We start from the raw sequence: 27,834 nt of genomic DNA on the forward strand, positions 1-27,834 counted from the left end.
CAAATTGTCACTAGGTGTGAATGTGCGAATGAATGTGAGTGCGAATGGTTGTCTGTCCCTGTGTGTTGGCCCTGCGACAGACTGGCGACCTGTCCAGGGTGTACCCTGCCTCTCGTCCTATGACAGCTGGGATGGGCTCCAGCGCCCCCTGCGACCCTGAAAAGGATAAGCGGAAGCGAATGGATGGATGGATATATAGTATAATGTATTTAATTGTCAGATGTTATACTGTAATGTTAATGATTTAAACATTGCCATTGGAAAATGTGAAAAACAGTTACATTCGATATTTGCTGAGTAGGATATTATTGTTGTGAAATAAAAATTATACAATGCTTTTATAAGGTGTTGTAAATGCATGAACGCTGCACATGGGTCATTTTAGTCCTGGTAGGTGGTTGCCAGGCAACATGATAGCATCATGTCACATGGATAAAAGTTATATCTGTGTGATGTACCTATGTGCCAAATTTGGTTCATTAGGTGTCAATCTTGTGGAAGGAATTCACAGGCAAACAGAGACACAGAAATTTAATTTGTTATAGTACGATTAGTTGGATATATTATTAGTTCACACGTGAACTCTTTCCTTTATCTGTAAAACATATTCTAATGTAATCTAATTCATTATGGATTATAATAACTTTTATACCAAAAAAAAAGTTAGAAACGTAAATTGGACAAACACAGATTTATATAGATTGTTCTCGTGCTTGTCTTTTGCTACTTACAAAATAAATATTCTGTGCGGAAACACACAAACTCTTTACATAATTGAAATGTCTGAAAATTCCCAAAAACAGATTCGTAATTATGAAAAAAAATTTGCCAGCAAATCTGTAAGAAATCAAAGCCTTTAATGTTAAAAAAAGGTTCATATATTTTCCACACATTTCCAATGTTCTAGCCATGCCAGAACAGATGTGTAAGAAACATTTTTTTATAGTTAAAAAGATTACAAAAGCAAATATAAATATAAGGGTCATTATATACAGTGAGTTATAAACAGAAGATGTCGTGTTAAACACAACCACAGGGACACTAAATAAACCGGTGTTGTTTGAGTGAAGACACAGGTACATGTGGTACGGGTACACTGAACTGTGAGGGTAATCGTGACTTTCTGACTGAGTTGTGCTCTCTGTTTCTGACAGGTATGGATGAGCGGACCACCCAAGCATCTTGGACCCCAGGTGGCGAGTCCAGTCCTTCCTATGAGTCCAGTCCTTCTTATGAGTCCTCACGGGTAAGATGACCCACACGATAATGCTCCTGAGTGACCTTTCTGCTCCACAGCACATCGTTTAACACTTACTATAACAAAGACCTTATCCCAGCACCATTGTTGCTGTTGGACCTATGATAGACATGTATTTGTGTGACAGACGGGACCAGCAAAGGTTAGAAAACACTGGAATCTGGTGTTATTCTTGAGCTTCCTTTTAGTTTAAAAAATATTTCAGTTCAGGCTATATTTAAATGGTGCTTGTTATTCATTTCCACAATGAGGCAAGGTCTTTTTCAATAACATAATAAGACTTTTGATAAAGGGATTGATAAAATAATCCAATCCCTGTCAGAAAGTAGATGACTAAATTAAAGATATAAATGAAAGATTAAAAAAAATACCCTGTCACGATTTTGCAAAACTAAATCGGCAGTTTGAGTGTCTAATACTGAGAGTAGTGAAAATATCCGCATGTTAAATTAAATATGGGTTTGTTTCTCCTTTTGTTGGTTAATTGAACAAAATATACTTATTTTTAAATCATATAAAACAGAGAAATGCAGGCAAAATAATCTAATTTGAGAATGTAAAATGCCAAGGATTAATCTGTTACCAAAATAGTTGCAAGATTTTTATCTGTTGATCCACTGATTCAGTCAGAAAACTGAGCTTCAGAATAAGCAGGTGCTTTTTGCCGTACATTTAAAAACTTTACTCTCCATGAAAACAAGACAATATTATGTTTATTATGTTATAAGCTGCATTGCAGGAAAATATGGTTTGTGATCATCTCCGCAGGCCAATCAGCCTGTCTGTAAATGTAAATGTTTAATGTTAGTCCTTTTTTAAATCATGGCGAATGGTGGACTTTAAAATTAAAGGATCAACTTATTCATGGATGCATATCCGAAGATATTTACAGAAAACAATATTTTTAGTTATTTTCTTCATTCTGTCCATAACTAATATCTGCTGATATCCAGCACTCTGCTACCCTGCACTATGCACAGTTAGTTCAGTACAATTTAGCCTATGATCTCAGGCCTGTGTGAAGTAGAAATGAGAAATTTGTTTAAATTTGTCACTTTAAGGAGTGTAAATTAACATGATATGTCATGGAATTAAAAATTTTAAAGGTCATGTAGCTTTATTTGTGATGACCTAATCCACTGTAAATCGTATCTTCAAAATATTCTCAAGTGTAGTTCATTTGTAAAATAATGAACAAGATGTGTGCATGTTCATTTCCATGTGAAACTGTATCTCTTTGTTTAAGTGAGAACATCTCACTGTTTGTGTGAGCAAGTGTGAACAGCTCTTCCCGTTTGTTTGTCCCTCACACATTGGTTGTTCTAGATGCCCTGTATGAATTTCATTTAATGTCAATCTCCTGTCACTTTCTATTAGAATTCAGTTAAATGTCAGAGCCACTCGAGCTGCGTTACCTTGTTTATTTCTCTGTGCCCTTCCCGAATGAACATCTACAGGCTATGGTAACATAGGCAGCTTGATTTGAATTATAAGACTGAGACGCTTGAGATATCTTTGCTCCAGGTGCATATAAATGAGTGATTCTGACATTACAAGGCACACCATCAGCCAGCAGACAGCTGTTTGCACCTCCATAAGGCGTGCATGTCAACACTCACACACAGCTGCGTACGTACCTTACAGATTTGATTTATATACCCTATAGAATATTATATCCCGCATATGCTGGTTTAGGAAAGAAGTGGCTTTTCTTGTAAAGCTCAATAGACTATAGTAATCTGTCCAGACAGTTTCAGGTTTTTCAATGAATAATGTATTTTGAGATTTTTTTTTAATACAGTTCACATAGTTTTGATGTCTGCTCGCAAACATTGTTGACCATCTGAAAGGTGACCTAATTAGATTCAAAGAAAAGCTGCATATTTAAAAAAAAAAGTTTTTTTGTTATTATTATTTACCGCAAGAAAAATACTCATGAAATAACTAAATAAAAGGAAAGAACTGAATTAAAAACGAATAACAAAAAATTTCACAAAACCAAAGCCTAAAGAAAATAATAAATACATCATCAGTTAGGGCTGCACGTTTAATCGTTAGAAAATCGCGATCTCGATTCATACTTATGTGCGATCTCATTTCCAAATGACAACGATTTAAAAAAAAAAAAAAAAAAAAGACGACGACGATTGTACCGCATTTTGATCCGGGACGTAATCTGCATGAAAACAAGCGCTCACTCTTCCTGCTCAACAAATGACAAGGGCGGAGCCTTATACCACGTGATACAGAAGCTGTGCCGTGTGATGCTAAAATTAGCAGGGAAAAAACAACGGAGAGCACGTCAGGGATGACGAGAAAGTGACAGGAGAAAATCCGTCCCGGTCAACCACCCAAACACCAATAACGGGAACCTTATGCAGCGCTTCCCTATACACGTCGAACTCCCGCAGGCACAAAGAAATTACGGAGGCTATCACTTATCACCTGACCAAAGATATGGCTCCCATCAACACTGTGCAAAACGAGGGATTTAGGGAAATGATCAACACTAACTAATGATTAAATGCAGAGTGCTATATAAAGAAATGGTGAGTAAAGAGAGGTGTCTGTTGCTGTCTTTCATTGATTTTGGTACATCAAGACACGACAAGACTGATGCCTGCTGTCTATATTCCCAGAAATTCACATTAAAAAGAGATTCAATTATTAACCACTTCTGGTCCTGTTAGAACCTCATATAGAATAGAGAACATAACCTTTCAACCAGTTGCCAACCAGTTGAGTTGGGTCCCCACTGCAAAGAGATTCATTGCAGATGACTTAAGCTCACTGGCACAGACTGACTAAGATTGATTACAGTGTGCTGGCAGTCCATCTATGTTTATAAATTAGACAGTGGTTACTTATAAAGCGCCACTCATCTGTGAGTGATTGCGTGCAGTCCAAGTCAGACCATGACTTTTTGGAGACACTTTGCTACGTATTGTGCAATCACTTTGTGATCAAAAGTGGTCACCCTGAGGTTAAGGGTGTTGCATGTGCAGTAAGCATTCAGTGCGGTCACAGGGCAGCCAACTGATTTTTCCTGTCACAAGGAGGTTGCTGTAGGTTTTTACTGTTGAATGACTGAACCATATCATGGTCATCTCAGGCACCAAAGGCTGCTATTGAAACTTAATGTTAACAAGGTGCAGCACAATGTTGGCTTAAAGAGTGTTGAACTAAAAAAGCTTGTTTCAGACAGTGAATGAACTAAACAGGTGCAGCAAAGAAAAATTATAAGGTAAAATAGGGAATATTTTAAACTTGAAATCATGGAAAGCTACTGTAGTAGAATGAAAGAATAAAAATATAGGGGCACACATGAGCATAACGGTCCACTTTGAGGCATAACTGCACTAAATATTAATATCACAGCAAAATCTCCTCATGTCATGATATATGTGCTTGTTGCACGGCATAGCTACGAGAACACTGCTTTAATTTACATTTTAAACAGCAGCCCTGACCACAAGCCCTTACCAGACGTCACTACAGGAGTCTCAGTAATGGTGGGCTGTTAGTAGGTAAACCATAACACTGTTCTTGGCCAGGCAGGCAAAGGAAACCACAGCAACCAAAGTCTGAACACAGCATGGCTGAAGTAATAACCCCAGCACTACTAAATAAATGACTGTGTGTGGCAGTACTGAACTCACTGAAGAAGCCATAGTGTTCATGTGCTTTGTAATCGATAACAGCTAAATAATGATTGATTAGCATAGTGTTTTGCTTAAATTTACCTAAATGAAAGCTTTAAAATAATGAGGCACCTGCAGTGGAAATGGATATGATGTATGATGCAAATTTGTAGACAGGCTAAATATTAACATTGTTATTTTCATAAATGGAACATTTAATTTGTTTGTTTCAGATCCATTTTTCCATTTAGAACTAATCTGTCTTACGTTTCCTGTAACCAATTTTCTAGCCTTGTTTTTTAACTTAATATAAATTTGCACACAAGAGACAGACAAAGTGAATAATCTTGGCTAATTTAACCTAATTGTAATCATTAATTATAAGCATTAGTAAGGGAGTATTGTTGTGATGATGGGAATTACTAACTTGTCAATGTCTTTTCTTGAACCTGAGCACTCAGGACAGACCATAACCAAAACAGGCCGATATTAAAATCAGGTGGTGCCAGTAAAAGTTAGAGTAACTCGGATTTCTGTGATTGCCAACTTTGCATTTACAAACCATCTAGTGAAAGATATTGTGTAAAGACTGAGATTTCTGGATAATATAATTCAAATACATCTGTTTACTGAGTTCCATTTGCTGAATCACCTATCCCAGCAAGAGCCTGACATTTGCATAGGCAATTTATAGAAGCTGTTCCACTAAGATAAACTTTTAAAAATCTATTTGCAATTAAACCATCATTTATATGTTTCTGCATCTTTACAGAAGATGAGATTTTTAAATTGAGCTGCAGAAATCTTGCTGTTTTCCCCTTTTTCCTGAATTTTTTTAGGCAGAGACAGAACAGTAGAACAGACTCTTGGATTGTTCTTATCTCAGGTGAAACTTTGGAGATTTGATTCAGTGTAATTTATAGAACTTATTAAATTAGTATCAAATAACTAAATTAAAAACAAGACTTACTTTCTAAGATTTCCCAGTTTTTCTCTGTTCATTGTATCTGTCCAAGGCTCGTGGAAAATAATCTGAGTGCTTCATCTTTCAGTGTGTTACAAAGGGAATTCAGTGTTGTCCCTGAGCTTGTTTGAGCTGCTGCTACGAGTGTGTGACCAGTCGACTGTGAACAGTCCCGAGCCCTGGCGTGCTGACCTTGGCTCCCAGCCATTCGATGTATCCTGGGCAGCTGTGGCTGTAGGCTGGCGGTCTGACAGGCAGGGCTGTGCCCACCGCCACTACACAACAACCCCCACTTCCCTAGTGCCCTGCCCCAACTTGATACTCGACCCCACACGCATCCATCATGACCATATCATTACTTCCCAAGCTGCCACATGCAGCCACATGTTCACCTGGGATGCAACACAGAGTGTGGAAGAGATGACTCTTTAAACGCTGTGGCGAGCGACTGGGGAATGAGGCATGGGCTCCGGCCTGTACGCTGCCACAGTGATCTGACAGTTATTTAGCCACCAGTGCTAACGTGGCCCTGTGGCACAATGACAGCGTGTGTTAGTGTCTTGGATGGATGTAGGCCACCAGTGTTTGGGAATGATGAGGGACCTTTGATTGATGATCTAACAGTCCCAGTGTGAACACGCAGATGAATGTAGAAACATGCACTAAGCTTGGATTGACCGTTACCCTCCTACTTCTTTTTCCTGCACTGCTGACTGACCCTGATGGTCTCTTCCTGCTTTGCAATTATAAAACTGAAAGGAAGTGCTTTTCAGTTTGATATTTTGCTTAACTTTCCTGTGTAGAGTCAAATATATATAAATATATAACTCTCTCTCTACCTACCTACCTACCTACCTACCTACCTACCTACATACATACATACATACATGAATATTTTTAAATGTATATACATATATACACTGTATGGAGTTGAATGCAAAGGTTTGTACAACACTGTATGTTAAAGATATCTTTTCACCTTTAAGGGTGAAAACAGGGGGATATTGCTCTAAAGTTTAGTAAAATGTTGTGAATTTTAACAACAAAAAAATTGAAATTTTACATTAAATTTTGTGTCAGGTTTGGCTTGGCTTCAGACCTTTAAATCCATCTGCTCCATGAGACTCATTCCTTAGGTGGTTGGACATAAAACTGCAAGTTTTCAGTGGAAAAGTAAGCAACAAATTCCCAGTCAGCATCATGGGCAGGATTAACACTACTGTCAGTCATAGAATGTATATAAAATATGGATGTAGTCCTGTCATCATCCACTGGCCCCTCCTGGAGTTGTTTATGGGTGCACCTTGCATTCATATAACTTACAAACAAAAACAAACTAGAATTTCATTCAGCAAAACTCGAGCATAAACTTCTTGCTTATGCTGTGCCTCACAGCTGGCCTTATTGTTTGTCTTTTTAATTAAATTAAAAAGACGCCAACAAGGCAGGCGTTAGTGAGAGGTCCAGCTCAGTGATTCCAAATATTGGACATCATAATGTCTTCATTAACTTCACTTCTTCATAAAATCCAAATGGATTTGTTGCAGTTGTTACGAAGGGGGGAATCTATCCTTAAAACCTTAAAACTTATTTGTTTGTATCAGGCTCTAAACGTGTTTGTTTCATAGCTGAAGTTTGGCATTTTAGCCAGAGAGTCTGTGGGGAATAGCTCGCTTTTGAAGCCAGCCTCAAATGGCCATTAGTGGAAGTACAATTTGCTACTTGTTGCCAAGCTAAGTGCTCGTGAAGTGAAATTTTAAATTGCCAGTGCTCACTTATTTTCTTCACCCATGAGGCATGGCTACTGAACTGTTTTTTTCTTTGCCACACTTTTAAAGTCCTGGCTAAACTAGTATGTTGGCATAGTGACTTAACCTCATGTTAGATTCAGGCAGATATATTGGTCTCTAGTGATCGACGAGGGAAAACCAAATCCCCTCTCCCCTGGAAACTGTTTGGAGTAGATGCAGTAAGACTGAGGATGAAAACAGTTTTAACGAGCTGACAATTTGGTCTGATATCAACTTTTGTCAGATTGTTTTCTGGCCATGAGCAGTTTTTGCCAGGCAACAAGCAGAGACTGTTGAAAGTTGGTGTGTTCCCAGCCAAGAAATAGTTCAACCTATAAGTCTCTGTGAAACCACACATTTTTTCTTCTTCTTGATATTTGCACAAATAAAAAGGAAGAAAAAAGTAGAGCTTTTCATATGGTTTTATGTTTATGTTTATGTTTATGATTAGAATCTATTTTTGTTGTTTAACCATTGTTTTCACTGTCTGCTGACCATAGCTCAGTATTTCATAGTTTGGTCAGCAACCTTGCAGAGAGTGGTCAGGTTGATGCTTTTTACTTGTATATGAGAAGGAATGCTTTCCGTATGTGTAAGTCTGTGTATGTGTGCTAGAGCTTCTCACGGGGCTGTTGTTGTTATTGAGTCGGTTCATGGTGTGATTAACAGTGAGCGCGGCCTGGCAGGAGCACAATAGGGAATCTCTGAGGATTCCCTCGACACAGCACAACACTCCACTGCCTTTGAAATTACTCCATCCACTCACAAGAAAAGATGGATAATAAGATTTACTTTTTTTTTTTTTTAAACTGTATGTTGAATGCAATGGGTATGAGTTGGTGAAAATAGCTCCATACAAATGCAAGCCCACTGCTGCTCGGTCCCTCTGGTGGGAGTTAATGTCGTTTGGGAAGATGTATTTTACTGGAGCACAGGAGGATTTTCACAGGACTTGGGATTAGCACTGTAACGAAGCATCTTTTATTACATGGGACCCCAAGTTTTCAAAAACCATACTGTGACCGATATTTAGACCTGAGCTCCTGAAGCTGATAACTGTCATGAAAAGGCACTGTTAAGCTGCAGGAGAAAAAAAGGCAATTTTTTTAAGCTGCAGGTACCTGGAAATGGTGGAGGATTGCATCTCTGTGTTTCTTCCTCTTCTGTTAAACAACACCATCTGCAAGCATGAAATGGTATACAGACCTTTTATGACTTGCACAAAACGACTGAATAAGACAGAATACTTTAAGAAACTGGATTTATACGTTTTGATTTTATAGAACTATAGATACATTTAAGGTAAAGAGTTGTTGGGTTTAAGATGACAGCACAGAATTCTTATACTGAGAAAGTCGGTGGCCTGTTTGTGGAATTTGGAGACCTGTTTTAACCATGTAAAGCCTGAACTAAGAAATAATTGCCAACCCCCCCCCATCAACACTGGAGTATTTATTGAAACTTGAATCAAATAAAAAGACAAGAGAGGAAATATGAAGTTCCATGTATGAATTTTCATTTGTATAATTTTTGCTATATCTGACATTTATGTGCAATTTATTGCTTAAAAATTTATTGTGCAAATTCTTATGTTTTCTTATTTTTAGGCGAGGGGAAAAAAAAGTATGTATCATATATGACACACTTGGTGTTAGAGGGTTAAAGAGTTTGGTTTTGAATTCCGTTTGCATGATATATTTTATTGTACAGGGTGGGCCATTTATATGAATACACCATAATAACATGGGAATGGTTGGTGATATCAAAGTCCTGTTTGTGGCACATTAGTATATGTGAGGGGGCAAACTCCTCAAGATGGGTGGTGACCATGGTGGCCATTTAGAAGTCGGCCATCTTGGATACAACTTTTGTTTTTTCAATAGAAAGAGGGCCATGTGACACATCAAACTTATTGGTAATGTCACAAGAAAAACAGTAGTGTGCTTGGTTTCAACGTAACTTTATTCTTTCATGAGTTATTTACAAGTTTCTGACCACTTATAAAATGTGTTCAATGTGCTGCCCATTGTGTTGGATTGTCAATGCAACCCTCTTCTCCCACTCTTCACACACTGATAGCAACACTGCAGGAGAAATGCTAGCACAGGCATCCACTATCCGTAGTTTTAGGTGCTGCACATCTCGTATCTTCACACCATAGACAATTGCCTTCAGATGACCCCAAAGATAAAAGTCTAAGGGGGTCAGATCGGGAGACCTTGGGGGCCATTCAACTGGCCCACGATGACCAATCCACTTTCCAGGAAACTGTTCATCTAGCTCGGACCTGGCACCCATAATGTGGTAGTGCACCATCTTGCTGGAAAAACTCAGGGAACGTGCCAGCTTCAGTGCATAAAGAGGGAAACACATCATCATGTAGCAATTTCAAATATCCAGTGGCCTTGAGGTTTCCATTGATGAAGAATGGACCTACTATCGTTGTAGCCCATATACCACACCAAACCATCACTTTTGTTGTTCCAGCAGTCTTGGAGGGACCCATCCAATGTGGGTTAGTGTCAGACCAATAGCTGTGGTTTTGTTTGTTAACTTCACCATTCACATAAAAGTTTGCCTCATCACTGAAGAAAATCTTCTGCGTGAACTGAGGGTCCTGTTCAAATTTTTTGCCCATTCTGCAAATTCTGTGCGCCAATCTGGGTCATCCTCGTTGAGATGCTGCAGTAGCTGGAGTTTGTAAGGGTGCCATTTGTGAGTAGCTAATATCCGCCGAAGGGATGTTCGACTAATGCCACTCTCCAGTGACATGCGGCGAGTGCTACGCTGTGGGCTCTTGCTGAATGAAGCTAGGACAGCCACTGATGTTTCTTCATTAGTGACAGTTTTCTTGTGTCCACATTTTGGCAAATCCAACACTGAACCAGTTTCATGAAACTTAGCAAGCAGTTTGCTAACTGTAGCATGGGAGATGGGTGGTCTCGTAGGGTGTTTTGCATTGAAATCTGCTGCAATGACCCGGTTACTGCGTTCACCAGATATCAACACACTTTCGATCCGCTTCTCACGTGTTAACCTCTTCGACATGTCAATGGCTGTGAACAAAGAGAAACTTGTAAATAACTCATGAAAGAATAAAGGTATGTTGAAACCAAGCACACCATTGTTTTTCTTGTGACATTACCAATAAGTTTGATGTGTTACATGGCCCTCTTCCTATTGAAAAAACAAAAGTTGTATCCAAGATGGCCGACTTCTAAATGGCCACCACCCATCTTGAGGAGTTTGCCCCCTCACATATACTAATGTGCCACAAACAGGACTTTGATATCACCAACCATTCCCATGTTAGTACGGTGTATCCATATAAATGGCCCACCCTGTACATAAAATAATGGTAAAACATGATAAAATCTCTTGGGTTAATATAACAGCCTGATGGCCCAGGACCAGTAAGGCCTCAGTCTTACAGGGACCTTTTGGTTGTCACTGGTTGCTAGTGGAAAAATGTGTGCCAGACTTGTCGTTAAGTGAGACTGGTCGTAAAGAAGTACGCGATGCTGGACCAAAGGCCTTGTTGTGATTGCTTTGGTCAGTAGCATTTGAATGGTGCATGTAGTTTACATGGAGGATGCCAACTATTTGTTGAGAGGTAATACAGTTTTTACTTCAGAAGTTCTACTTTTCCAATTTACTTGATACTTTTTACAGTTTCACTACCACTTAGCTAGTAGTTTTCTGCTAGCTACTAAAACATCCTCTTCTTGACCGATTTCGTGTAGCCTTCCTTACTATGGTAATTTCCAGTAGATCACAAAATGCAATGCACATAGCAGCTTGTTATGAGAGGTTACTAAAACATCTATAGAGTTCTTGTATTTTTTATGGCAGATACTGGGGGTTTAAATATGAACCAGTGTTATTAATGTGAACCATCTTTCTTTTCAAATTTTTAGGCTTCTCTTGCAGATTTTATTGGCATCAATTGTGTTCTCGCCTTGCTAATTAGGAGTACGCTATAGCACACAATTATCAAAGTTGCCTACTAATGTGCTTAATATTCTGATCTCTTCCCTCAGGGCTTCGCAGACAGCCCTCATTACAGCGATCATTTGAGTGACAGTCGATTAGTGTCCCATGAAGGATTGTCCCCAACACCTTTTATGAACTCAAACATAATGGGTAAGTAAGTGACTCCTTTCAACTCACCCTCATATGCCCTTTGGTGGTGGAAAGACATCCTAAAAAAAACTGGTTGAGATTAAGGCACATCATTTACTGGAGGCAGCAGGACTGAAAGGCTTGCAGGCTACAGGACAATTTTCTTCTCGCCCCTCATGTCTTTATTTCCTCTCTTTAATCCCCCTCCCCTTTCCACATCTCCCTCTTCCTCCTCCTGAGATGACCCTCCCCCAGGCTAGGAGTCACACCATCAGTATAGGTTTCCGTCATAAGAAGCTGTGTCCTAGACATCAAAACCGCCCTCAGCAGCTTCCAGCAGCAGCACAGTTATGTATTGTTTGGGTGTAGGGTTAAACAGACTGTTGTATCAAAGACCCCACTGTGAAACAGAAACAAGCTTTTAAACTGAAAGTAGATCATACAGTTGTGTTCATTTGGGATTGTTGCTGTGTTTGCCTTTGGATTTTTCAGGTGCTGCGTTTCCTTTAGCTCAATCTGGTTTGCTCATACAAAAGATATATATTTATTTATTTGCATTTGTTTGGCTTTCATTTTACTAGTTAGTTAGATTTCTGGACCTTTACTGTAGTGTTTCTTGGCTTTTATTCTCCAAGTTTTTTTTTTGTGACTTACTCTGCATTCCTATTATTAGCATCAATTTAATCACAAGCAGGTGGACGCACTTTCCCCAAACACATCGTACTTTGAGTTTTAATACTCTGTCATCACTTTTTAAAAGACATAGTGTTACTGGCTTACAATATGCTCTGCTATTGTAGCGGTTAAAAGCTGTGTGCAGCTCTTTGGCCTGGCATCGTTGTGATGTGTAACCACTCGACAGTTTTATGGCTAACTACAGCTTAGCCCATTATGTAATGGCCCTGGAGACTGGTTTCCAAGCACAGCGGTTAGGGCGCTACTGAATGAAACAAATTATTATCTTTCCTGCAATTGATCACATGACTGCTTCCCCACCCATTGCCACTGTGTGTGTGTAATTGTGCTCACCAGCTTCAGAATATGGATGTGATGTGTCGCAATGATATGTCAGAGTTGGGCAACATGATTGTAAACTTGGAATTGCCTGCGCTTATCTCAGGATGGGAATTCAGGATGACTGTGGTCTTATTAAATTGTTTTTCCAGAAGTAATATCTGCGCAGATTTATAGTTTTCAGCACCCTCATTAAGCCATGTCTGAAAGGTTATTCCTCATTAATGCACAGGATAGAACAACTATGTAGTAGTGAAATATATGGTTGGGGCTGTAAATATTTGTGCAGTGACATCATTTTCATGAAGTTAGGCTTTTTACGCCACTATAATACATTGGAGATTAAATGGTTGAGATGCAGTTAAAATGGAGACTTGAGGGGGATTGAAGAAAAGTAAAAGTACCACAACACCAGTGAACAGACAAAATGCCTACTGTGACTTATGTGCAGGTTTATATTTAATGTATTTTTGGCTATTAGGAGTGCTGTGGAGTGTATTTGGATGAGATCTCTATTATAATGTGTGCCCTTCTTACTCATGTTCTAATCATGTGATGCAAAAAAAATAACATAGTTAAAAACCCGCAACAAACCATCTTAAAAAGGGCAGACATCATAGCATAATAATAAACATAATTTGAGAAACTGTTTTTAACTGTATGCCACAGAACAGAATGTTGGGTAATGCTAGCTAACCAAGTTTCATAAATGTCTGTTAACTGCTGGGAGTCTCTTGCTACATGCAGCAACACTACCGACAGTTGGAGAAAAAGATAACCTGTCACTTAAAGCTAAAATAACAGGTGTCATTCCTCACAGCAGACTCATTTGTGCACCAAATAGGGCTGCCACAATTAGTCGACTAGTCACGATTACGTTGACTTTCAAAATCGTCGATGACTAATTTAATAGTCGACGCGTCGTTTGAAGCTTTGTAAGATCCCAAAAGACGCAGGAATAAGTAGTAGGATTTAAGAGTGTAATAATGGACCGAAACAGAAGATGGCAGCACTGCATGTACAAGGATGCCAGCTGCCGTTAAACCCTGAAGAAGAAGAAGCAGTGTCCGGTATCGTAGCTGTGTCCGAATTCAGTAAGCGCATCCTCCTGTGAACGCATTTGTAGGCCGATTACGTTACAGCAACACGACGAAGCCTGTACAAATTCGAAGACTCCGACAAATGCGGCCGAGAAATGCGTCCTTCATTTCCCCAGATTTGAAGGATGGGTCGGGTGTATACTTCATGGCCCAACCTATCCCAGAATTCATAGCACGGCCCTGCTCAGTTTCCAACAATGGCGGCAGCTAGTTAGTTTTAATATTACTCTTATTATTCTTTCTAGGTCACAAAATAAACGTTTAACATATTTTCAGGTGAGAATGTAGCTGTGTAAACTTCAAATATCTGCTCAGTTTATCAAGACACCACGTATTTTCAAAAGCGCTCCGATGTTTTCAGAGACATCTGTTACCCACTAGCTCGATAGCTAGCCGGGGTTCAAGGCTCACTAGAGCCGTGAGAACACTGGACTCCCGGCAAATCGTTTTCAAACCCACCGCCGTCTTTCACTACTCAGGTTAAACATATATAAGTCACTTAGATAACTTAAAAATGTTATTGTTTGGCTTTTTTCAGTATTTTATTTGTTCCTGAGTAAATCAGTTTGGCTGAGATTAAAGTTATAGTTTTTATACCGCTGAATAAACGTCAAGCAGACAACTGATTATCAGAAGTGTGAGATGCTCGAGAATATACTCCAGTGTCCTGTTATATTTTAGATAGCAAGGTGCAGATGGCTGAGTTTATTAAACTCCACTGAAACAATCTGCAAATTTCATTAAAATTTAATAAACTATCATCTTGTCTTTATTTTTAGTTGGAGCATACCTTAAAAATTTAAAGCTGTAAGCTAATGATAGATAAGAGCAGATGCATGCTGGTGTTTTAAGCTGTACATTTTACGTCCAACGGATGCATGATCTGATTAGTCGACTAATCGCAAAAAAAATCGGTGACCAGTCGACTAGCAAAATAATCGCTTGTGGCAGCCCTAGCACCAAATATTGTATTCTTTTATTAACAGAGCTTAGAAGTCGAATATTAATTGTTTTTTTTACTGTTTGTTTTATTTTATTTGTATTTATGTTTTGTAATGATATGTGTGTATTTTGTGTGTGTGTGTGTAAAATGTTTGTATTCATATATATTATATTTATACACTGTATTCTGTATATCAAATAAATAAAACAGTAAAGCTGAGGACAAGATTAATTGTACTGTTCTACTGATATTCATGACATGACTTTTCTTTTTTATTCCTCCTGTATAACTCCTTTATATAAACACTATTTATATAGCACCAAATCACAACAAAAGTCGCCTCAAGGCGCTTCATAGATACAGAAAAACCCAACAAACCCGAGAAACATTGGAGAAACTGGGTTGTTTTTTGCATGAGGGCTTCAGACAGGGACTCCAGTGTTGCTGAAGTTTCTTGAATCTGAGCATATGTTGTAGATCTGTAAACTTCAAGGCATTCGCAGCAGTTTCTGAGCTGTTAAATGAACTATTTTAAGCCAGGAAACATCTCGCAGAATACAGCAGATGATTTTTCCATCAAGTTTCTGAAATTCAGCGATGAGATGATGAGAAAGTGGTCAGACTATAGGCATATACACTCAGATCCTCAAGATATGATGTTGGGTTAAGATCACATTGATTAGTCTGTAATCTGAATACCAATCATTGCCAATGTGAAACGTGGAGAATAAACTTGGAAACTAATTTGGTAGAGGATCTGAAGAGGTAATTTGTCTCAAGTCAAGTCCTCTACCATTAATTTGTCATTTTGAGTTTCAGTCAGTGAAACCGTTGCTGTACCGTCAGACAAACTGTGCCCAGTGAATGGCTGCAGACATCTGAAAACGACCCAGAGCTGGTCAGCAGTAGCTGTGGTGTGTTAGGGCCCTGAGGACCGCTTCATATTTCCTGCCTCTCAGTCAGTGTATTGTTCCTAATCGGAAGCTCCCAGTCCATAACTCTTAATGACATTTCCATGTTTACATGGACTTGTTTAGTCTAGTTTATCAACACAGTAGATCTAAACCAGGCTTGTATGAGAAAAGCTGCTTGGAAATTTCCCTTGGCAAAAATACCAACTAAAATATCTTTCATGTCCTATGCCCCCATCTGCTTTCCTGTTGCCCATTAATTGGGAAGTCATACTGCTACTTGGATAAAAGCTAAAGATTTAATTTGTATTTATTTAAAGATCACTACAATTAACCGTATGCACTCATATAGTGCTTTTTAGCTCTAATAGAGCACTTTCTTTTTTACTGTAAGCAAAAGTGCACACTGCTCACATTTCTGTAAAATCCACAGCCTGTGCGAAATAAGCTGCTACTGTTTCTGACATCTGCCAACCAAACTCGGGAATAAAAGTAATTGTGTGCATCAGAAGATAAGCGAGACAGACAATGAATATACAGTGTTTGAAATTTTTATATTAGAATTTGCATGTGGTTAAGATTAAATCTAGAGAAAGTGCTTGAATGTGTAGTTTCTAGAGCATGATGATATTGGGATTCAGAAACTAAAAGTATTTTATTAACCAAATTCTCTTTTCAGTTTTGCAACATTTATACTTCCTGCATTAGGAAGAAAAAATCTGCACAAGAAAACTGCACACTGCAAATGCACAGTAGACCTCTGCACCTGTAAACTACTCCTACAAGCCACAACACATACATAACTGTTCCTGTTATTACTGTTCATTATTACTGCAGGGTTGTACAACATAATCTATCAGTGTTTTCAGTGTTTCAGAATCATGTAACTCTCAGTAATCTGTATATTTTTTTCCGTTAAGTTTCATTTCGAGAAGGCATAGGTTCCATGTTCTTAACAGGGCAGGAGAGAGGTGAGGCTGTAAGTTATTATGGGTAACATATAGATGCAGGAAGTGGTTTGTTCTGTTATTTTTATCATTCATTTTAAAACAGAAATTTAGCTAACTTTTTTTCCAAATCACAGGGTTTTTTTCCCGCCTAATCGGGAATGATTGAAGTTGAAGAACGGGCATTTTGGTTTAGCGCTGGGGAGCCTCTGAGTGCCTAATGATCATGTGATGCTGCTGTCCTAAAGGGGGGGCCGGGTTCGAGTTAGGGCAGACTACGGGCTTCACTCATGCTAAAATCCTCTTACTCGCCGTCACGCCATCCACGTCGTACTGCCCGACAGGTGGCAGCCACATTGTTCATGTGTAGAGCCTCAGCCATGTGAGTCTGTGTGACTCAGCCACTCATAACATGTATTAAGTACACAGGCTACACTTGGACAGACTTAGTCAGAGCATTCATAGCACATCGTGTGATCTGATAGGAATTATTGGCAGTCACGTAGATGCATGGACTATTTACTTAATGATTAATTGCTGTGATTGGAAAACTGATTCCGTGAAAGCTCTGTTAGCATGGATTAGATTTTCGTACTTTGTTGCATAAGTAATAGTATCAGAGCTAGCAACATTTGGCAATCCTACGATTTAAATCGATTTCTTAGTGCGACGATTAATTTCAGAATCGTCTCTGGATTGAAAACAATTCTCAGTCTGTAAACAGTAAAGAGACGCTGCATTTTAGCTTTTTGTCAGAGGAAAAGCAGCTTAGAAGAGTGTGTGAGGGAGTCTTCACCTTTATTCATTTATGTTTCTTTCATCGTGGCACTTCACTTCAGGTCTTCTGCTCGCCCTGCAGTGGATGGCCGGTTCTCATTTGCTCTTTCTAAATGTTTAGCCACATGGATTGCCAACAGTTCACAGCCCTGACAAGGAATGGTTTCGTCTAATTACCAGCAGAGATTTTTTTTTCCTTGTGATGTAAGCTCAATATGGGAAAGTCAGTAGGGGAGGCTGATTTCAAGCAATTCTGGGCAATTACCAGAGGCGATGAGCTAAAACTGAAAGAGCTGCACTCTGCCCCTTTATTTTTCTTTGTGTTTCGAGTCTGCACTGCTTAGTGTTTGCCTTTTTGCTGTTATTTACTCAATGGACTAATGCTGTTTTTCATTAAGTGTGGCAACTTTAGATAAATAGCTTTAAAGTCACAAAATTAGTAGGACAGAACTGAAGCTATTCACAGCTGTCATTTGTCAGTTTAAAAATAACGTAGGGGAAATGTATTATAGGGACTTCAAAGGAATAATAAAAATACTCCAGGCCTCCCTATTGTTCTTTTATTTATTTAATGCTTTTCAGGCTAAAATTACAAGCTATGTTAATTCACAACAGTCTTTCTCTTTCTTGTGCTTTAAGGTCTTTTTTCCATTCAGGGTGGCCTTGGCTTGGATTTAAAGGCACGGCCTGTGATTGGAGAGTGGGAAACATAAAAGAATCACAGTTGTAGTTGCAAGTTTGTCAATACGAACAAGGTCAAATAAAAATCGTCTGGATTTCTATGTGTTTATTTTGATTTTACTCTCCACACACCAACACCCACATATACTGAAGCATTCATTTCAAAACGAAGTGCCAAAGGCATGCCCGTGTTTATTGTGAGCTGGGCTTTATGTGGGATCTCGCTGTGAATCTGTGGACCGCTTTAGCATCAGTTCTCTCCGGCCATGTGTCCGAGGCGTGATATCACAACTGCTGAGTTGTAGTTTCTCCACTCACGTTTCTCTGGTGTGCTTCATGTATATTACTCATACGGCTTTAGCCCTGCATGACAATTAATCAGCTTAATACTGTCATCGACGCATGCATAAAGCCGCATGCATAAGGCCGCGTGCTCCGTCCTGCCGGTCTGCACACACGTGACTTTCACATGATGACCTGGCAGTTATTGCTCTCCTCTTTTGTTTCATCCTGCTGTAAACTTATAGGACTTCACATATTTTTGTATTTAATATTTGTAAAAATGCATAGTTGTTTGTTGTGCTTTCTATCTAACATTCACATGCTGATGGATACAACAAAGATACTTTTAGCATGCAGACTGAAGCAGCCAGGAATCTAACCATCTTCCACCTTCCAATCAGTAGATGACCTCTGCCACTTCAAAGAGAAGGGAGGTACCTGCTGTGGTAACAGTTGTGAACAAGGCAGCAGCCGAAAGTAGCTTTCTTTTAGTGTGATGGATTTAAGTGCTAGCTAACATTTTTTTTTTGAAGACTATAACTTCTAAAATGATTGTTTGACAGCTTCTTGTTGCTTTCACGGTAGCTCTTTATTTTTGTTCTATTCAGTGGAAGCTCGTTGTTAGATGCAGTTCAGTACAGGATCATCCCATGAGTACTGATACAAGTTCTACATGGTAACAATGAAGATTTCTGCCCAGGCTTCGTAAAGTTGGTAGGTCCTTCATGATAGAAATATACACTGATCCGGCATAACATTATGACCACGTGCAGAATATTGTGTTGGTCCCCACTTCTGCTGCCAAAACAGCCCCAACCTGTCGAGGCACGGAGTCCACTACACCCCTACAGGCTGGCTGTGGTATCTGCACCAAGATGTTAGCCACAGATCCTTTAAGTCCTGTAAGGTTTGTGGTGGGTCCTCCATGGATCGGACTTGCTTGTCCAGCACATCCCACAGATGCTCGATTGCTGGTTCAGCACCATTTCTTCCTTGGATCACTTTTAGATAGTGACCACTGCAGTTTTGTAGAGGACCCAGTCGTTTAGTCATCATAATTTGGCCCTTGCCAAAGTCACTTAAATCCTTACGCTTGGACATATTTCATCCTTCTAGCTCATCAACTCTGAGGAGAAAATGTTGAAAATGTCCCACCTACTAACAGGTGCCATGATGAAGAGATACTTGATGTTATTCTCATCACCCGTCAGTGGTCATAATGTTGTGCCTGATCGGTGTAGATGAAAAAGACAAGCATTAAATTCCGAGATTACAAATCGCCTCCGATAGAAGCAGGATGACAGTATAAACCCACAGAGCAAGAGCTCGTAACACTATCAGAAAAAAACTTTCATTTTCAGTCAAGCACTGAAGGCTTCTATCAAAATATGAGGATATTAGAAAACTGTAACACAGAGAAAATCAGAGCTGAAGGATGAGCCTGATGATAAATATAGATAAAAAAGGAGATTTTATATGATATGACTTGATTTCAACAGCCACCTTTCCCACGTGATATTATAAACCTTTAAAGTTTTCCACTTTTCAATGTGACACAGCAGATTCAGTTCAGTTCAGTTTTATTTATATAGCGCCAAATCTTGACAGCAGTCACCTCAAGGCGCTTTATATTGAAAGGTAAGGACCCTACAATAATGAATAAATAATAATAGATCAAATATCCAGTTTACCGGTGCTCGGTTCTGTTACTCCAGATCTTAGATATTAAATTGGTGCAGTTTTGCTGTCGAAACTGTGATCTGCCCCATGATAGATGCTTGAAGTCGGTTGGGGAAAAAAAGAAGAAAAAAGATGCTGGATGAAAATAAAATTTTGGCTCTAGATTGTGACACTTCGAGTGGGTGGAATTGGTTTGCTTGCAGTTTGTAATGGAGCTTAAATGTGTTTTTCAGCCCTGGAAATTTAATGTGGATATATCCTGTGCTTAAGAAGTTAAAGATTGAAAAAATGGGTTCAAAAAGGGTTCAAATATGTTGGAAGAAAAAAGGGAAAAGCTCAAAATTTTAAAACCAACACAACATATTATTGTAGTTTGCTAACTTCAAACATTTTAGAAAATTAGCATGTCTGTGATAATTTAAAAAAAAAAAGGTGATTCTGCAGGTGTCAGCTTATTTTATTTTTACATGATTGTATATGAAATGACCCTTTAGAGATTTTACATGGGAACAGCATGCTGCTGGTAAAACAGAAGTAATGTTAGCTAGTAGCAAAATTTGTGATATTGTTTCTTTGTAACCAGTCGAACTTAACATTTTGATTGTATTTTTAAAGTACAAAGAAGACACAACAGTGTTTTCTTTTTTGCACTGATTAGTGTTTCGCACTGAGAAAGAATTCATCCCTTCCAGACTTTTGCCTTTTCATGTCTAATTGTTCCTCAAGGCTTTCCCTGAAGTGTCAAATCCCACTTCACACTGGCATCCCCAGTGTGTTTTTACTGGGGCAGGTGTCATGTGCTAATGCGCCGTCCCACAGGAGACCCTCCTCATACCCAGGCTGTGATTGTGGCCAGGTGCTGTTCAGGTGTGCACTCGGTTTGCAGTGCAGTTTGGGTCACAGGTGCTGCCAATGCTGCTCCCTTTTCCCTCTTCATACCCAGACTCTCTCACATACACACAGACACTGTTTACTACAAGCTTTCACAATAAGAGCAGAAAATATGGACTCAAATATTGTTTTACACGTATTGCTTTATCAAAAGTGATGTGGCATAGATAGACTGTGTGTGTGTGTGTGATGAAGCAGAGACGAGAGAAGGGAAAACGAGGGGATGTGTGTAGTACAGTTTAGTGGCTGTAGCCGGTCATTATGCAGAGCTGCAGGGTGTGCTTATCTATTACTGCGGTCAGTGGAGCATGAAAAGCTGAAGACGAGCTGAAAGGGTCCAAATCCTGTTCCTCCTTACCCGTGCCGCCCACATCTCCCCACGCATCCCAGCCCACCCCGCCTCCTCGCTTCTCTCGGCCCTACCCCGCGCCGTCCTGCCTTGCTTCCTTAGGCCCCGGCCCCCAGCATGTGACTGGTGAGGCTGACCAGCTGCAGAGGATCAGCTGTAGTCTGAGTAGGCCTCGAGGGCCGTCTCTCCATAGAGGATAGAAGAGTTGTGGTATAGCTAAGGTATGATGACATAATAAGTCTCTGAGAGACAGCTGCAGGGGTTAGAGTGCCAAAGTTATATTTATCAGCAGTGGAAAGGTGTCTTAATGTTGCTGCTTTCAGTCACTTTAGTTCATTTTTGTAATACTTAATCATGTTGAAATTGCAAGGTCGAGGCTATAAGATACTTAATTGCACACATGTGTTTGCAGATGTTTGCACAACAAAAGAGTCAAATTCTGTGTTAAAACTTTCCCATAAAAGAAGTTTTTATTAATCCAAATCCTTCCTCATTGTACTTGTTTCCTCGTATATCCCACATCGCTCTCCCCTCCCCCCGTTCTCTCGTTGCTTTCGTCTCTTTCTGCCTGCAGCTGATGCCAAGAGGAATGTTGGGGGATTATTTAATACAAGCACAACACTAAAAGGGAAATGATTCATTCAGAAGAAATGATGTTAGAGGAACACTTTAAGTCTGCTGACTTTATTGCTTCACATTGCGTTGTTGATAGCAATGTTATATGTCTGTAGCTTTGATGTACAACGAGTTAAATGAGATTGTTAGGCAAACTTTTCACATGATCCTTATATGTGTTATTTAGTTTTGAAATGTTATACAACATCACCTTTGACTTTAGTACTGGTGATATTTACAGATGTTGTCTTTCGATCATTCGGGCTAAGCTCCTGTTGTTGTCAGTGGAGGCCAGTTGAAATTAATATCCCCATGCTCATAATCTAACCTGTCAGCACGTGCTGCTGTACACACCTGTCGCACACTGTAGCACATTTAATAAAAAATGTTGGCCATCACAAATAAAGAACACATGAAAAAAACAAAAACAAAGAAACTATGTCTTGAGAGCTTTGGTAGGTAACTCCGGACTAACGTGTTTTCAAGCTCTAAAGATTAGAGCTTGAAAACAGTAGAGCTGTTCTTGCATTCATCACGTAAACGTCTGGACCAGTTTTGATAAAATTCCCTTTGGTAGCAGTATTTGAACCCAGGTTGGGCACAGATGGGTGACAAATTCATCCTTAGATCTTCTTTTTTGCTAACTCTACCAGCTAAACTGGAGAATGCATGAAATTGACCCCTGGTTCCCGCACATCAATTTCTTCAACACGGACAGGTCAGGTTTTGAGTGAACTTTGTAGTTTCCCTCCAATAGCCGATTGGAGGGAAACCGATTGGCCACCACCTCAGAAGTTGGGTCCTTGTCGAGACGAGGCACAGAAAGCCTGGCCGGCAGTAGCTCGTTAATTCTCTTGCCCACCCCTCCTCTAACTCCCGCCTCCATTTTTTTCCACGGTCACAACTGCTTGCCCAGGCGTCCTGCGTCCATGCTGGGAGTGCTGGCAAACAAAACACTAGATAATGTTACACTCCCGTCTTGTTGGACTGCAGTGGACTGTAATTGGATAATAAAATGCAAACATTTGTTTCGCCTTTACTCCCACTTGACAATGCCTGACATTTTCTCCTGCGCTGGCACAGCCCCGAGAGTGTGAAGTGTGGGAAGTGTAGAGCGAAGCATGGCTCTGTGAGACTTTTTTTTCTCTTTACTGCCATGAAAACGGGGGTGGGAAGGTAAAAAACAAAACAAAACAAACCAACAAAATTCCAACTTGAAAATCAACAAACCTCTTTTAAATGGTGACTACAATTTATGCCCTCGTGCAGTGCCATCCACACAGAGTACTCATCAAAAGATTTATCCCCTTCAGGCTTTTTTTTTTGGTGTTTTATTTAGTGGAGGCTTTTGTTCTGAAGACTTTTCGGGGGGTTTAGGGGTATATCTGCGTAAGGAAATATTCCCACAGTGCTTGGAGCTGGATCAGCATTCCTAACCCATGTGTGTATCCTTCCTTGTCCTTCACCTCTCTCCAGCTCTCTCTGTTGTTTTGCTGTTCAACAGTTGTTTGGCATCTAAGACCAAACATAATCTTGTACTTTGATGCAACACACTGACTTGATTCTAATAGCCGGCTGGGGGACATTTCTTCAGCTTGTTAAATGTGCTCTTGTTTCCCCAGACAGCGCTCTGTCTCATCCTCACAGAGATGATGGCGCTGAGCTCACACGTGAATGCGAGATGCAGGGGAGCATGTTAGTGTCCCCGCTACAGCAGCATCCATTACAGTGTTGGTGTTCACATGGTGGGAGACGTTATTAGGGAGCTCATTGCCTTTCTCCTCTGAGAGAATGGATGTGTGATTATGAAGTCATCAGCTATGAACCAGTGAGGCTGCGGAGAAGCACCCCTCCTCATGGGTCCTCAGGGTGCCATTGATTGGTGACCATGTGTTTGTGCCTGATAGACTGTGAAATGGTGTGTTGCTGCACGGCTGTGTCACACCTGCGTCCCACCAAGGTGATTGATTGGTTTGGTCATGTGGAATGTTCCCATCTGGTCCGCAGTAATGCATTTTTTTCCTCATTTGTGAATAACAAGCACTGGCAGGAGAATAGTTGGGCTTGGAAAAAGGCAAAGGCCAAGCGAAAACATTTTCCCCTGTCCACCTCCACACCCCCCCCCTTTTTTCCCTTTTACCGAGTTAGAAGAAATTCAAATAGACCGAGCCACGGCACCTGATTATCCTGGGAGAGGGGATAAATACAATCAGGAAATCCCCATCTCTCCTCTCATACAGAGAGATGGATTTTAGGGGGAAAATAAACTGGTTAGCTGGAGCAAAGGGCAGAAGCTAGCTGCTCCTGATTTTCAAAGTCATACTTAAGGGGTAAAAAAAAAAAAGCGCAATAAAACGAGGAATATCTTTGATCTCGCTGATTTAGACACCTTCTCTTGATTAGTAACCCCTTCTGGATTTTTTGCCTCATCTAAAAGCAGTATAGTTTTTTCTCCCCCCCCTGAGCCAAGTGTGTTATTTTGTTCCTCCTTCTTGCATTCTTCCCAGTTTGATTTCCCTTAATCCTGGTCCCTTGCCTTTAATTGATCTATTCATTCCACCTAATGGCTAATTACACATCAGGCTGCGTGAGCAGATGCATTTATCATCATAGTACATAATAATCAGTGACATTTCAACAAAGAAAAAAATAAATATGCAAATAAGAGCTCATTAACATTTGCTCTTGCTGTTTTGAATAATGTTGGCGCTGACAAGGCTGTGCGCAGAATTGATGTTGAGCTCAGGGCGAGGGAGTCATGTTTCCTCGGTGCTTTGTGGCTCTATTATTTTCCTCTGTCCTACTGTTGTTTCTAATGCTGGGCTGTAGAAATCCTCCACCAGTGTACACACACACACACACACACACACACACACACACACACACACACACACACACACACACACACACACACACACACACACACACACTGCCCTAACCTCTAACCCAGTCAGCTTTTATTTACAGTCTAAAAAAATCTGCTGGGAAGCATCAAACAGATTTGGATGGATGGATGTACACAAACTCATAAGTGAAGGAAACAAAAGGAGGCGTGTTAAAAGGTATGGGGGAAAAGGGAGTGAGTGTACGCCTGGCATGTCCTTGTACCATCTCTGGTTGCCAGAGGAATGTATTAGTAACCATGGAGCCTGCCTAATTTTACTTCCAAGGCACCCAGACAGGCTAAAACATTAGCGTCGTGTAGCCGAGAGTACCCTACTGACAGTTTATCATTTAGTCACGTCGGAGTCTGACTCCTGTAGTGCACATCTTTCTCTAGGGATTCAGCATTAAGCTGTATTAAAATATTTACATTTAAATGCTAAAGTCACATAAAAAATTTTGAATCTTGGCTGCAACTAAACCTTTTTTAAAGAAACGTTTTGAGTTTAGGAGTTAAAGATTCAGTTTTATTCATCATGTTTTGATGTATTCGACCGTAATACACATCGGGTTTACTCAAATAGTCAAAAATGCACAGATTCCAGCGAAATAACGTTACTTTTGCTGTATGTTGACCAGTTGTTCTTACATCTGTAGTAACCCCCCAAAGGCCCATTGGGAGCCAGAAAAATGATGGGGAGTCATCACATAATGACGCGTATGAGCAAAGATCCACAGACACAGCAAAAACAAACTAACTGAGTCGGCGTGTGATAAGCTCACTTGCTTTAAGCATAATTCCTCATACTGTATAATGTGTTTGTTTTCATGGTCTTGACTTTCCTTGGAGCGAAGGAAACTGACTCATTTTGTGGATGGAAAAAAGAGACCCTTGGAATGCATCTGAGAGGCAGTGAAGCACGCTCGCTAATTGGCTGTTTTTGTGGCAAGGGTTTTGAATTGATCCCTGGGGATGCTTAGGTCACTACCTCTCACAGTATCAAAATAAGGGGCTCAGCACAGTGCAGTGCTATACTGTGGTGCAGTCTTGTGATCAATAAGGAGGCATGCTGTGAATGACTGGCCAGCTTGCCTTTTTTTTTCCTGCAAAATTCCTGCACCTACTGTTGTTTACACTCTGCTCCACTAGCTCTAGGCAGATGACGCTGAACTGGTTTAAAACTTGCAGGAAAAATTTAAAGTCTTTTAAACATGAGTTACATTTTTATTGGTTTAATGTGCAGATTGTATTTAGCATTTACCTACAAATTGTTTGCTTTTATTTAAATTAATTTTGTTTATTAACACCCGAAGAGGGGTGCTTTATAGACGCCCGTTAGACAGTCTGGGCTTCTCTGCTCAGACTGATGCCCCCATGACCTGAACCCAGATAAATAGTAAAAAATGGATGGTTGGATGGATGAAAGGAAACGGAGAACGTTCGCCTTTAGAGTAAAAGTTGTGCCTTTTGAAACATGATTGAAGGGATAATGAAGCCCTAACGATGTTGAGAAGACAATCATGGTTCTCAGTCATGTGGTCTGTCATCTTTTGTGCTTTATACTCTGGCTGTTGCAGGAAACACCATGTGGAATTCATTTTTAAGCAGTTTAAGAAGTATATGCCCTCTGAGGTTGGTGGGTTAAAGTTATGAAATGATAGAAAACATCTACAGAAGTCTTATTGAGCAAAAATACCAAATTCCCACCTTTTGTAGTGTAGCTGTGTAACAGCTAGTAGTGGAAACAGGTGTCTTGGACAGTTCTTGCTTGGTGAGTACCAGCAGTCTAGGTTGGGAAATTAAAAACAGAGATGTGCTCAGCCCCAAAATAAGAAGGGAAATAAGCAGACAAGGAGACCAAGACCCTAAAGAGAAAACTGACAGAAATATGTTCCCTCTTGAGATGCAGTGAGAGAATGTGCCAGAAGTTAATGTACCAGGGTAACACTTGCGAAATTTAGTCTGTGTGGAAGAAACAGTAGAAAGCAGCCACTCTTGATAAAAGGCACATGGCAGTAGCCCGGAGAATGGAAAAACAGCAAAAGACTGAAAAGCATGAGGAAAGCAACTGTTGGATCTGGCTCAACAATAGGTGAACTAAAAAAAAAGTCATAAAAGTGCTATATTTAGCAGAAACTGGGCACAGAGGAAATCATATCTGTCATCTGAAGCACGATGGTAGTACAATAGGACCATGAAGAGCCAAATTATTTGTTAGATATGAAAGTTTTTCTGCTTCACTGTGCCAAAAACTTTGGAGTGGCGTGATGATTAAAAAAACTCTTAAATTCTGAGTAGAGTAGCTTCACTACAAGTGTGTGAAAAGCCTCGCGTGGCACTACTCGAGCGATGCTTTAAAATCTGTGGAATGACTTCATGATGCCTGTTCACAGCCTGTGCAAAGGTGCCAGTGACAAACTGCAGTGCTGTATTTGAAAGTGTGATATCCACACAGAGAAGAAGACCCAAAGCTGTTAAAGCTTCCAAAAGTGTCTCTGCAGTGTGTTAACACCGAGAGCTGGATGTTTTCAGTTTGGTATTTGATTCATCCGTCCATCCATCCATTTCCTGTCACTAACGGGGGTTTAAGGAGACTTTGGCATTTCCTAGGCCGTCTCACAGGTCTAATCTCTCCAGTCCTGGAAGTGCACGGGCCTCCTCCGAGATGGGACATGCCCAAAACCTAGGAGGACCCTGGGTCCCCTCAGTTGGCTCAGTCAAAAAACATTTATGTCTAAAATTCTGACTTTAATTTTATTTCAAGTAACTTTTCCATTTAATTTTGTTACATAAAAACAGCATAAAATGTTACATTTACTGGAATGACTGGTATACATTCAGTTTATAGCAGACACGTTTTCCTTAATAATGAACTATTTGAATTAGCAAACCTTTGTTTTCATATATTTCAGTTGCAGTCTTTAATCAAAATTATCATTATATTATTATCATGTTTATTGAGGGTGAAGAATCATTTCTTTGAGT

The 27,834-nt window shown here is 39.9% G+C and overlaps 1 protein-coding gene across 5 annotated transcripts in view; it reads left to right on the forward strand.

Annotated features, from left to right (window-relative positions):
- The window catches only part of tcf12 (transcription factor 12), an 83,830-nt gene that overhangs the window by 11,678 nt on the left and 44,318 nt on the right, over window positions 1-27,834 (forward strand). For all 5 annotated transcript variants that reach the window (XM_004543071.3, XM_004543073.3, XM_004543072.3 and 2 more), the window contains exons 4-5: window positions 1,155-1,246; window positions 11,694-11,796. In XM_004543071.3, coding sequence (XP_004543128.2) covers window positions 1,155-1,246; window positions 11,694-11,796 — 195 coding nt within the window. The remainder of the gene's footprint in view (window positions 1-1,154; window positions 1,247-11,693; window positions 11,797-27,834) is intronic.

Source organism: Maylandia zebra, linkage group LG1 (assembly GCF_041146795.1).
Source record: "Maylandia zebra isolate NMK-2024a linkage group LG1, Mzebra_GT3a, whole genome shotgun sequence".
Taxonomy (NCBI): Eukaryota; Metazoa; Chordata; class Actinopteri; order Cichliformes; family Cichlidae; genus Maylandia; species Maylandia zebra.